This window comes from Vicia villosa, linkage group LG6, assembly GCF_029867415.1.
Source record: "Vicia villosa cultivar HV-30 ecotype Madison, WI linkage group LG6, Vvil1.0, whole genome shotgun sequence".
Lineage (NCBI taxonomy): Eukaryota > Viridiplantae > Streptophyta > Magnoliopsida > Fabales > Fabaceae > Vicia > Vicia villosa.
In genome coordinates this window covers 44,136,410-44,148,395 of record NC_081185.1, presented here as the reverse complement: position 1 = coordinate 44,148,395, position 11,986 = coordinate 44,136,410, and the positions used below count along the sequence as shown (strand labels likewise).

General features: G+C 40.5%; 1 protein-coding gene across 1 annotated transcript; it reads left to right on the top strand.

Moving 5' to 3' along the window:
- The first annotated feature begins 296 nt into the window (after window positions 1–296).
- LOC131613602 (uncharacterized) lies at window positions 297–1,295 on the top strand. Its single transcript, XM_058885256.1, has 2 exons — window positions 297–963; window positions 1,009–1,295. The coding sequence occupies exons 1-2, from the start codon at window positions 297–299 to the stop codon at window positions 1,293–1,295; spliced, it is 954 nt and encodes a 317-aa protein (XP_058741239.1).
- Window positions 1,296–11,986: the final 10,691 nt, after the last annotated feature.

The following is an 11,986-nucleotide window of genomic DNA, read 5'->3' as shown; positions in this document are numbered from 1 at the left end:
GATTTATTTTAAATAAAGACTATTTCCGCTGCATTACTGATTTTTGTGAGAAACGAATAAATAAAGTATTGAGACTTTAGTTTCTGTTTTATTTGAAAGATGTAACATTCCACTCGTGTTGTATTACTCTGATAATATTATTACTATTTTACCGTAATTTTTAAATTGGGAAAAGTTGGGTGTTACAATTTGTATCAGAGCAGGTCGGTTCAATCGGCCAGATGTAGTAGAGTCAGTCCTTAGTTTAGGAGTTGACTTGTGTGTTCTTCTAACTGTATTTTGGATTGTTGGACAGAATGGCAGGAAGGAATGATGCTGCTCTTGCTGCTGCACTGCAAGCTATGGCGCAGTCGGTGCAGAATAACAACAATCATAATGCTGGAGATCTACAGTTTCGCAACTTAGAGAGGTTCCAGAGTAACAAGCCGCCTAAGTTTGAAGGTGGTATCATTGATCCAGATAATGCACAGAAATGGGTGAAGGCTATTGAGAAGATCTTCAGGACCATGGGATGCAATGAGGATCAAAAGGTACAGTTTGGTACGCACATGCTGGAAGGTGAAGCTGAGGACTGGTGGGATAACAGTCGTCAGAGAATGGAAGCTGCAGGTACTGCTATTACTTGGGTAGTGTTTCGAGCTGAGTTTCTGGAAAAGTACTTTCCGGAAGATGCTCGTAGCAAGAGGGAGATTGAGTTCCTAGAATTGAAGCAGGGGAATATGACCGTTGATGAGTATGCTGCTCGATTTGAGGAATTGGTGAAGTATTGTTCTCATTACAATACCAATGAGGCTATGAATTCCAAGTGCATCAAGTTTGAGAACGGGCTGCGTCCCGAGATCAAACAGAGTATTGCTTGTCAGAAGATAAGGAACTATCCAGAGCTAGTGAGCAGAAGCAGAATTTATGACAATGATAACAGAGCCAGGATTGCACATTACAAAGCTGTGAACGATCGAAAAGGTAAGCATGATCGTGGGAAACCATAGAGTGCTCCTGCTGATAAAGGAAAACAGAAAGTTGGTTTTGGGAAGAAGCCAAATGGGGGAGGGTTTGCTTCCAACCCCATTACTTGCTTCCGATGTGGTACCGAGGGGCACCGTGCTAATGAATGTCAGAAAGACATGAAGAAGTGCTTCAAGTGTGGAAAAACAGGTCATGTCGTGGCGGATTGTAGAACCAGTGTGCCTACTTGCTACAACTGTGGTGAGCAGGGTCACATTAGCACTCACTGTCAGAAGCCAAAGAAGTCTCAGACTAATGGGACTAGGCGGCGTGTTAATGCAAGGTGGTAAAGCGGTAGCCTATGCTTCGCGGCAATTGAGGGTGCGTGAGAGGAATTATCGTACTCATGATCTTGAGTTGGCAGCAGTGGTTTTCGTATTGAAAATTTGGAGACATTATCTGTATGGATCAAGATTTGAAGTATTCAGCGATCACAAGAGTTTGAAGTATCTATTTGATCAGAAAGAATTGAACATGAGGCAGAGAAGATGGTTGGAGTTCTTGAAAGACTATGATTTCAGTTTGAGTTACCATCCAGGGAAGGCTAATGTCGTAGCGGATGCGCTGAGTCGAAAGACAATTCATATGGCGGCTTTAATGGTAAAAGAGATAGAACTGATTGAACAGTTTAGAGATTTGAGTATGGTTTGTGAGATGACACCTGAAAGTGTTAGATTGGGTATGCTGAAGATAAATAATAACTTTTTGGATGTAATTAAGGAGAATCAGAGGCTTGATGTGAAATTAGTGGACTTGATACCTACTGGAGAAGACAATCCGGATAGTGACTTTAAAGTGGATAATTTTGGCGTGTTGAGATTCCGGGGCAGAATTTGCGTGCCGGATAATGATGAATTGAGGAAAGCGATTTTAGAGGAAAGTCACCAGAGTAGCTTAAGTGTATATCCAGGAGCTACAAAAATGTATCAAGATCTTAGGAAGTTGTTTTGGTGGTCTGGTATGAAGAGGGACATAGCCCAGTTTGTTTATGCTTGCTTGACATGTCAGAAGTCGAAAGTAGAACATCAGAGACCTTCGGGACTGATGCAACTGTTGGAAATTTTGGAGTGGAAGTGGGACAGTATTACTATGGATTTTGTTACAGGTTTGCCACATACAGCGCGAGGATTTGATGCTATTTGGGTAGTGGTGGATCGACTTACTAAGTCCGCACATTTTATACTAATTAATATCATTTTTCCGTTGGTGAAGTTAGCGGAGATTTATATCAGAATAATCGTGAAGTTGCATGGAGTTCCGTCGAGCATAGTGTCGGATAGAGATCCAAGGTTTACTTCAGAATTTTGGAAGAGCTTGCAAGAAGCTTTAGGATCTAAGCTGAAATTGAGTTCGGCTTATCATCCGCAGACGGACGGTCAGTCGGAGAGGACTATTCAGTCGTTGGAAGACTTGTTGAGGACTTGTGTGTTGGAGAAAGGTGGTGCGTGGGATACTCATTTGCCATTGATTGAGTTCACGTATAATAATAGTTACCATTCTAGTATTGGAATGGCACCTTTCGAGGCTTTGTATGGTAGAAGGTGTAGGACACCTTTGTGTTGGTATGAGACTGGTGAAAGTATTGTGCTTGGGCCAGAAATTGTGCAACAAACTACTGAGACAATCCAGATGATCCGGGAGAAGATGAAAGCGTCTCAGAGTAGACAGAAGAGTTATCATGATAATCGAAGGAAGGAGTTAGAATTCAGCGAAGGCGACCATGTTTTTTTTTGAAAGTTAACCCTGTGACAGGTGTTGGCCGTGCCTTGAAGTCTAAGAAGTTGGATCCTAAGTTTATTGGACCGTATCAGATCTTGCAGAGAGTGGGTACAGTAGCCTATAGGATGGAGTTGCCGCCTGAGCTTTCGAACTTGCATGACGTGTTTCATGTGTCACAACTTCGAAAATATGTGTCTGATCCATCTCATGTCATTCAGCGGGATGAAGTTCAGATCCGTGATAACCTCACTGTGGAAGCGATGCCGATTAGGATCGAAGATCGGAAGATGAACCAACTTAGAGGGAAGGAGATTCCATTGGTGGAGTAGCTTAGGGAGGAGTTGCTGGAGGAAGTGTGACCTGGGAGTTGGAGAGCAGGATGCGAGAGTCGTATCCGGGACTGTTTCCATCAGGTACATTTTCGAGGACGAAAATAATTTAAGTGGGGGAGAGTTGTAACACCCCATTTTAAATTATTTAATCGTCGTAGTATTTTATTTGTTAGACTTTGTTTTGGGTGTGTGATCGAACGCGTAGGCGGAGTACCCTTACCAGAGTGGGTAAAGTAGAAATGTCGGAATAACATTAATTTAGTAATAATAGACTTGGGTAATATTATTATTAGTAATATTATTGATATTAATATTACTATTATTTTTTTTTTATTGATTACTATTATTTATATTATTATTAGAATTATTATTATTAGTATTGTTGTTAATATTATTATTATTAATAGAATTAAAGAAATTAAGTTATTAGTGACTAAGGGCAAGAGTGGTATTTTACTAATAAGTATATAAGGGTCTTAGGAGAGGAATTAGGTTTTTAGAATCATTTGTGCATTTGGAGGCTAAGAGAGGAGGAAGAACAAGGAGGCCACTAAGAGATTTCTTCATAGTCAAAGCAATTTCCGGAATCGAGGTAAGGGGGGAGAATGAGTTCTTTATAGGTGATTTAATTATGAGGGGGTAGTGAGGGGTCCTTTATCTCGTAGGAATTTTGTATGTTAATTTCTGTTGTGTTTGAGTGTTGATTGAAATTGGTGAATTATGTGATTGAATTTATACGAAATTAACATGATTGTTGTTGCTGTCATATGTTGATAATACTGTCACGGTTGGTTGATTCAATTGGAATCATAATTTCTGGAAATTGTCCTGTGTTGATGAATTAGTCTTGAATTAAGTTGGAAACAAATCGTGTGATTAGAAAAACCATTTTCTGTGAGTGAATGATACAACACAATGCAGAAAATTAATTTTTGTAAATGATATAGCATAATATAGAAATTATTACTAGCCTACAGTCTAAATTGTGGCGACGGCCACACATGATAATGGGACGACCGTCCTTATGTCTTAGCATGTTTTAGTTACTGCTGTGAGTAAGTTTATACACTAGTTAATTGAATAAATATTAGTAATAAGTACTAGTAATTAATTAGAAACTATATGAAACTAATCTAAAGAACTTCATGTAATTAATCTACTTATAGTTAGCAAGATAAGTAGTAAAACAACTTAGAATAAATAGTAGATAAGTTATCATAGTAGAAAATTAAATAAGGTAAATAATGGTTTAGTAAATTGCAGCAGTGCATATTAATAGGTGGTATGAGAAAGAGAGACTAGTGATTTATTTGGTGGTATGAGAAAGAGAGACTAGTGATTTATTTGGCACTCACATTTTGACAGGAAACTAGTTTGTGTGTTATATCAGAATGTTTGGCGACAAAAATAAAATAAAATAATATAAGTGAAAGTATATTATCAATGTAAAATATCAGTCCACGTGTGGATTAATAATTGGTAAGTTTGTCCGGAATAACGTAAATTCTTGTTGTGTGCTGTATTGGGGCAGCGGTAGTAATTCCGGTGTGAATTACGGTAAGCATGGCTTACGAGTGATCAGGAGAATCGGGTGATCAGGAGGATCGTGTAATATACATAATGTTTAATTTAAATATGTATATTGTTTGTTGGTGCATTGCATATCATAGCATTGAGACTGCTAGGTGAAAATCTTTGGTAGATGCCTAGTAGGTCCGGACTCACTTGTGGAGTCGTAGTGGAGATAATTCGTTGCTCAGTGGAGTGTATGTGAATTATCTGGATTCCGTGAGAATCGGGTTCGATTGAATGAACAGTGTTTTGGTACCACATGCATTTGTGTCAAATCATGGAGTCATATTGCATTATTGTAATTGATTGTTAAATTGTGATTGAATTGATATATGTATTGTAAATATGTGATTGTGTGTGTGATTGGCGTGAGTACTACTCCTTAGCATGTATTATTCACCGTTATTTATTGAATGTAGTTCTCACCCCTTTCTTTCTTGTTTGTTGTGTCTGTGCTTCTTTGGGAGTACAGATAATTCAGGTACTTAAGTTGTACGTGGAGTACGTGTTGCTTGATCGAGTCTTAGGAGTCGCTCTGATACGTAACACGGGAATTTTTGGGAATTTATTTCAAATGTTATTTTATTGAATTTTGTTACGTATCGCTTTTAAATTCTAATTTTTGGAGAACTTTTTAATGTAACACCCTGGATTTCCGCTTACCCCGCAGGGCTTCCGGCCTACCAAGCATGTCACCAGCTTAATCAATAATCCCCCCTAGGTCCGCTTATCGGCTGCCCAGGAAATATTGTTTTTGCCTCCCGCAGGAATCGAACCATGTACCTAGGGGTTAAGTACATATTCATAGCAATTCCTGCTACCACTTGACCATATGGTCAATTGGTAGCAGGAATTGCTATGAATATGTACTTAACCCCTAGGTACATGGTTCGATTCCTGCGGGAGGCAAAAACAATATTTCCTGGGCAGCCGATAAGCGGACCTATGGGGGGATTATTGATTAAGCTGGTGACATGCTTGGTAGGCCGGAAGCCCTGCGGGGTAAGCGGAAATCGAGGGTGTTACACCTTCTCGTACCATAAAATGGCACTTCTCCCAGTTTAGGATCAAATTACTTTCTTGACATCGCTGCAAAACAAGTGAAAGGTTAGCCAGACAGTTATCAAATGAGGAACCAAAAACAGAGAAGTCATCCATGAAGACTTCCATATGCTTCTCAAGCATATCAGCAAAGATGGAAGTCATGCATCTTTGAAATGTCGCTGGGGCATTACACAACCCGAACGACATCCTTCTATAAGCGAAGATACCGTATGGGCAAGTAAAGGCCGTCTTCTCTTGATCCTCCGGTGCAACCGCAATTTGGTTGTATCCAGAGTACCCATCCAGAAAACAATAATAGTCATGCCCAGCCAATCTTTCTAACATCTGGTCAATAAATGGCAACGGAAAGTGGTCTTTCCTTGTGGCCAAATTTAGTCTTCTGTAGTCTATACACACCCGCCACCCAGTGACCGTTCTGGTAGGAATCAACTCACTCTTTTCATTAGCTATCACCGTTGTACCTCCTTTTTTAGGTACCACATGAACAGGGCTCACCCACGAACTGTCTGATATCGGGTAGATAAGTCCTGCATCTAACAGCTTCACGATCTCCTTTCTCACTACCTCCTTCATAACTGGGTTCAATCTCCTTTGAGGCTGCACCACCGGTTTGTGATCTTCTTCCATGAGAATTTTGTGCATGCACATCGTAGGACTTATTCCCTTGAGGTCTTCAATTTTCCAACCAATAGCTCTCTTAAACTTTTTCAGAACTTCAATTAACTTGTCCTCTTGTATATTTTTCAAACTAGAGCTAATGATGGCGGGACATTTTTCTTCAGAATCAAGGAAAACATATTTAAGATTCTCCGGAAGCTGTTTCAATTCTGAACTTTTTTGCTTGTCTTCATTACAACCCAATGCTATTGGTTGCCTTAGATCTTCCCACCTATGTGTTCGAGAACCTTTAAGGATAGGTTGAGTTTCCAACATTGATACAACCTCTAATTCATTATCATTGGCTTCTTCATTTTCCCCAAAAATTGACATGCTCAAAACTCTTTCGAGAGGTAATTGCGATACACTCTCCACATGGTCACTTTCTACCACTTGTTCGAGCACTTGTATATTGCTACTAGTGCCAATATCCTCTTTATGCCTCATGGTATTATGAACATTGATTTTTAACTCTTCATCATAAACCTTCAAAGTAAGTGTACCCCCATCCATATCTATCATGACTCTCCCCGTTTCCAAGAATGGTCGTCCCAAAATTATCGGCATTTCTTCATCTTCTGGCATTTCAAGAACCACGAAATCTACCGGAAACACAAACTTATCCACTTTCACAAGGACGTCTTGGACTACTCCGTAAGGTCGCTTGACCGAATGATCCGCAAATTGGAGAGTCATCCGAGTGTCTTGGATTGCACCAATTCCCAACTTTTTGTAGATGGATAAAGGCATGAGACTGATACTTGCTCCCAGATTAATTAAAGCTTTCTTGAAAGATCTATCTCCAATAGTGCAAGGGATGGTTACTGCTCCTCTATCCTTCTTTTTCACTGGAATCTTTAGACCCTGCAAAATAGCACTACAGGTTTCTGTTAGAATAATGGGACGGTCTGCAATGGTTCGCTTTTTAGCGATGATATCCTTCATGAATTTGGCATAGGTAGGCATTTGCTCAAGTGCCTCCAACAACGGAATATTCAGCTCCAGCTTTTTGAATAATTCTAGGAACTTCTCAAAATTCTGTTCTTGCTGCCCCTTTTTCTTGTTTCTTTGAGGGTAAGGCAGCTTGATTGCTGGTGTTGGTGTTAACACTTTTTCTTTCGTAACCGGCGCTGGTGTTAACAGTTCTTCTTCCACTTCCTCATTCTCTCTTATGTCCAGCTCCACTTCAAGCAATTGATCCTCACTCTCCGAATTCTTTTCCACTACTTCACGTGGTTTCCCTCTCCGTGTAGTGACGGCATTGATTTTTTGATTGTCTTTAGGATTAGTCACAGTTGCGCTTGGGAGGGCTCCCGGTGCTTGCGGAATTGCAAGGTGTTGAGCAATTTGACTCATTTGCAATTCAAGGTTCTTGATTGAGGCTCTGGTGTTCCTTAAATTGCTTCGTGTCTCTTCTTGGAATTGGGAGCTTTGAGCGGCCATCTTTTCAATGGCAATTTCCCAATCCGCCTTTCTTGGACCCTGTGGTTGGTATTGTTGTGGAGGTTGCTGGTATGGTTGTTGTTGCGGACGATATTGTTGCCCCTGTGGTTGATATTGTTGTGTCTGAGGTTGATATGGTTGTTGGCCTTGAACCGGCTTCTGAACGTTTCCTTGCTGGTCTTTCCATGAGAAGTTCGGATGATTTTTCCACCCCGGATTATATGTGTTGGCATAAGGATTATTCTGCCTCAACATATGAATCTGCTCAACCTGTTCTTGAGTTGCCACACAATGCATAGCAAAGTGCGGTCCACCACATATTTCACAAAGAACCGCTTTAACTGGTTCCACCTGTGCCACTGTCTGAGTTCCAATATTCATCTTTTTTAACCTTCTCTCTACCTCTGCAGCAATCTGATCCTCCATTTTAACAACCTGCTCTGGCAGCTTTAAATCAATCTTACCCTCCGGTTGGCTCACTGTTCGATCATACAACTCGAGGTGCTCATTAGCAGCGATTGCCTCTATAATTCTTTTGATAACAGTAGCTGTAGAAAAATTGGTTGAACCACCAGCAGCAGTATCAATAAGCTGCTTTGTCTTCAGTCGTAAACCATTCACGAAATTCTGCATCTGTTCGGTAGCGTCCATGTTATGAGTAGGACATGCAGTCAGACACCTTTTGAAACTCCTGTATGCATCCCCCAATGATTCCCCTTCTTTTTGTTTGAAATTGACAATATCGTATCTTTTTCGGATAAACACCGAAGCAGGAAAATATTCATTGAGGAATGCTGTTTCCATCTCTTGCCATGTCGTGATACTTGCAGCCGGAAGTGAGTAAAACCACTCTTCCGCATCATCAGTAAGTGTAAATGGGAACATCACAAGTCTCTTGGCCTCCTCTGAATGACCTACAATCTTCAACGAAGTTGTAGTAGTGAGGAATCTCTGAAGATGCTTATTTGCATCCTCGTTTATTCTTCCGGAGAAAGGCTTGCTCTCTAACTGGCGAATGGTGGATGGATGTAGCTGGAAATGTGCCACATTCACTGGTTGATTAACAATAGTCATCCGGTTGGGATGAGCATTTGCCCCTCCATAGTCCCCTAACAATCTCTCTGCAGGAGGTTGATTTCCAGCCATGTTAACCAATTCCTGATTTATCTCCCTGTCAAAGTCCGAGTCGCTGTGCTCCGAATGCACAGACACTTCGTCGTCGCTTTCCTGATGTGGAACACTATGACTTGCACTTGGTACTGCCAGTCTTTCAATTCTCGCCCTGCGGCGTCTCTCGTGCAGAGCTCTTTCTGGTTCTGTGTCAAAGGAAAATTTAGCTGAGGTCTGACCTCGCATAAACAGTTAGACAACAGTTAGAACAGATAACAAAATTGCAATAAAATTAAAATAACAGATAAACATAAAATTTTGGTCACAGAGCAACAAAATTTCAATTGACTTAAAATTCGGCTTATAGTTTGGCAGTCCCCGGCAACGGCGCCAAAAACTTGATCGGGAAATAGCAAGTGTACTACTTTTTACCGATGTAGTTATTAAAGTGGAGATTTATCCAAGTATCGATCACAAGGACTGCGGATAAAATATAAGCCAGGACTAAATTTCAATTGAACAAAAAGCTATGGTTGGTTTTTGATTTGTTTGATAAAAGCTAACTAACTGTTTATAATTAAAAACGATGAGTAAATGATAACTTAATACAAGTATGAGAAGACATGCTAAGGTTGATGTATAAATCTTACGTAACTCCTTGAGAATACTGTTGTTAACGAAAAGATGTGATTATGATTGAGTATCAATTCTATAAAATAGTTTTCCCTAATTCCTTAGTGGAGAACTTCTTAATACTTAAAAGTCAATTTTAATTCCTCAATAATTGAATTTAGTATTAAGACATTATGCAGCATAATCTAGAATGGATGATCACCATCGTGAAATCCTTATTCCTAAGCGATTTACCGGTAGTGTTTTGATTCAAAATGCATTAGGGTGGTGTGTCACGCCTAACCCTAATCGTAGATCAATAAAATATTTTCCAATATGATAAAGCACGAAAAACTTTGAATCATAAACTCAATTTATAAAAACATCAAAATCATCAACAACGGTTTTAACAATTCATTACATGAAAAGATTTAGGGACATCACCCTAGCATAGTATAGTTTAGCTACTCATAGTGTTCAAGAAAATAACAAGAGTAAATGTAGACATTACAAGAAATTATCGGTCGATATGATCTCCAATCGCGAGTGCTCTTGAAGATCTCTTCCAAATCCCTTGATTGCTCTTTCTCTGTAATTCTCTATTCTCAATCCTCCAAGATGCCTCTCCTACTCAGAATTAGGTCTATGTATATCAGATTCAAGTTCTGAACCGGTGAAAAGTCCGAACTACCCTTAATGAGGTTGGGATCTTTTTAAAATCGAAAACAAGAAAAGTTTCTCGCGCCTGCCAACACGGGTCGTGTCCTGTGACACGGGCGCCCGTGTTGGCCCCCTGTCCAAATATTTGAATTTCTTCCTGCCCAGACTTCCTGACACGGGCTGTGTCCCGTGACACGGGCGGCCGTGTCAGGCCACTGACTTGCCTTCTCTTCTTTTCCTTCCTGCTTCCTGACACGGGCCGTGTCCCGTGACACTGGTACCCGTGTCAGACCACTGTATGCACCAAATCTTCATTTTTGCTTCGATTCCAGCTACTTTGGTTCTGCATTCTTCTTGTGGACTTTAACACGTAGACCTGAAACATAATTACTACCGAAACAAGCATCAAAGCATCTTAAAAATCTTGAGTTTATAGCATCAAAACAAAACAAACAACTCAAACTAGACTTTCAAAATACGAATAAAAACTATAAAAGACGGACAATTATGTTACCGAATTGATGAGATTTATGCCAAGAGATTGATGAAAACACAGTACAAATTGGTGGCCGATCAAAAATCATAGAGGAAATGCACGAAGGTGAGTTTGGTACCCATTCTAGTGGGCATACGATGGCTAAGAAGATCTTAAGGGCTGGTTACTATTGGTCCACTATGGAAACTGATTGTCATAACCATGTCAGAATTTGTCACAAGTGCCAGATCTATGCTGATAAAGTGCACGTGGCGCCTGTGCCTTTGAATGTTTTGACTTCTCCGTGGCCTTTTGCAATGTGGGGCATTGACATGATTGGAGAGATTAAGCCTACTGCTTCTAATGGACATCGTTTCATTTTGGTTGCCATCGATTACTTCACCAAGTGGGTTGAAGCCGCATCTTATGCGAATGTCACCAAGCAAGTGATCACTCGCTTTATCAAGCACAACATAATCTGTCGTTATGGGATTCCTGAGAAGATCATTACTGATAATAAATCGAATCTTAATAACAAGTTGATGAAGGAGCTTTGTGAGTCCTTCAAGATCAAGCATCACAATTCTTCTCCGTATCGCCCAAAGATGAATGGCGCTGTTGAAGCGGCCAACAAGAACATTAAGAAGATTGTACAGAAGATGGTAGTGACCTACCGAGATTGGCACGAGATGCTCCCTTTTGCTTTGCATGGTTATCGCACATCTGTGCGTACATCGACTGGGGCAACTCCTTTCTCACTTGTTTACGGCATGGAAGCGGTATTGCCAGTTGAAGTTGAGATTCCTTCCCTGAGGATTATGAAAGACGTCGAGCTTGACGAGTCAGAATGGGTACAAAATCGGATGGATCAGTTGAACCTCATTGATGAGAAGCGTTTGGCAGCTATTGGTCATGGTTAGGTGTACCAAAAGAAGATGAGAAAAGCTTTTGACAAGCGGGTGCGACCCCAAAGCTATAAACCAGGTGATCTGGTGCTCAAAAGAATCATCCTTCCTCAGGGTGATCCTCGAGGCAAGTGGACTCCGACGTATGAAGGCCCCTTTGTTGTGCAGAAAGTGTTCTCTGGCGGTGCCATGATGCTTGCAACGATGGATGGCGAGAACTTTCCGCACCCTGTGAACGCGGATGTAGTCAAAAAATACTTCGCATAGACCTGATAAAAAAAAAGAAAAAGAAGAAAAAAAAAGAAAAAAAAAGAAAAAAGAAAGGAAAATGAATCAGGCAAAAGAATGAAAAAGAAACAAATATACCCGCTAAGTTGAAAACCCGAAAGGGCGGCTTAGGCAAAAAAGGGACAAAAGCGAACGACTACATC

What these genes read in the sequence shown, in the direction of transcription:
- LOC131613602 (XM_058885256.1), top strand. Translation starts at nt 297, where the DNA reads ATGGCAGGAAGGAATGATGCTGCTCTTGCTGCTGCACTGCAAGCTATG. An exon ending in AGCTGTGAACGATCGAAAAG is followed by an intron (nt 964 to 1,008) that starts GTAAGCATGATC and finishes CTGCTGATAAAG; the next exon opens with GAAAACAGAAAGTTGGTTTT.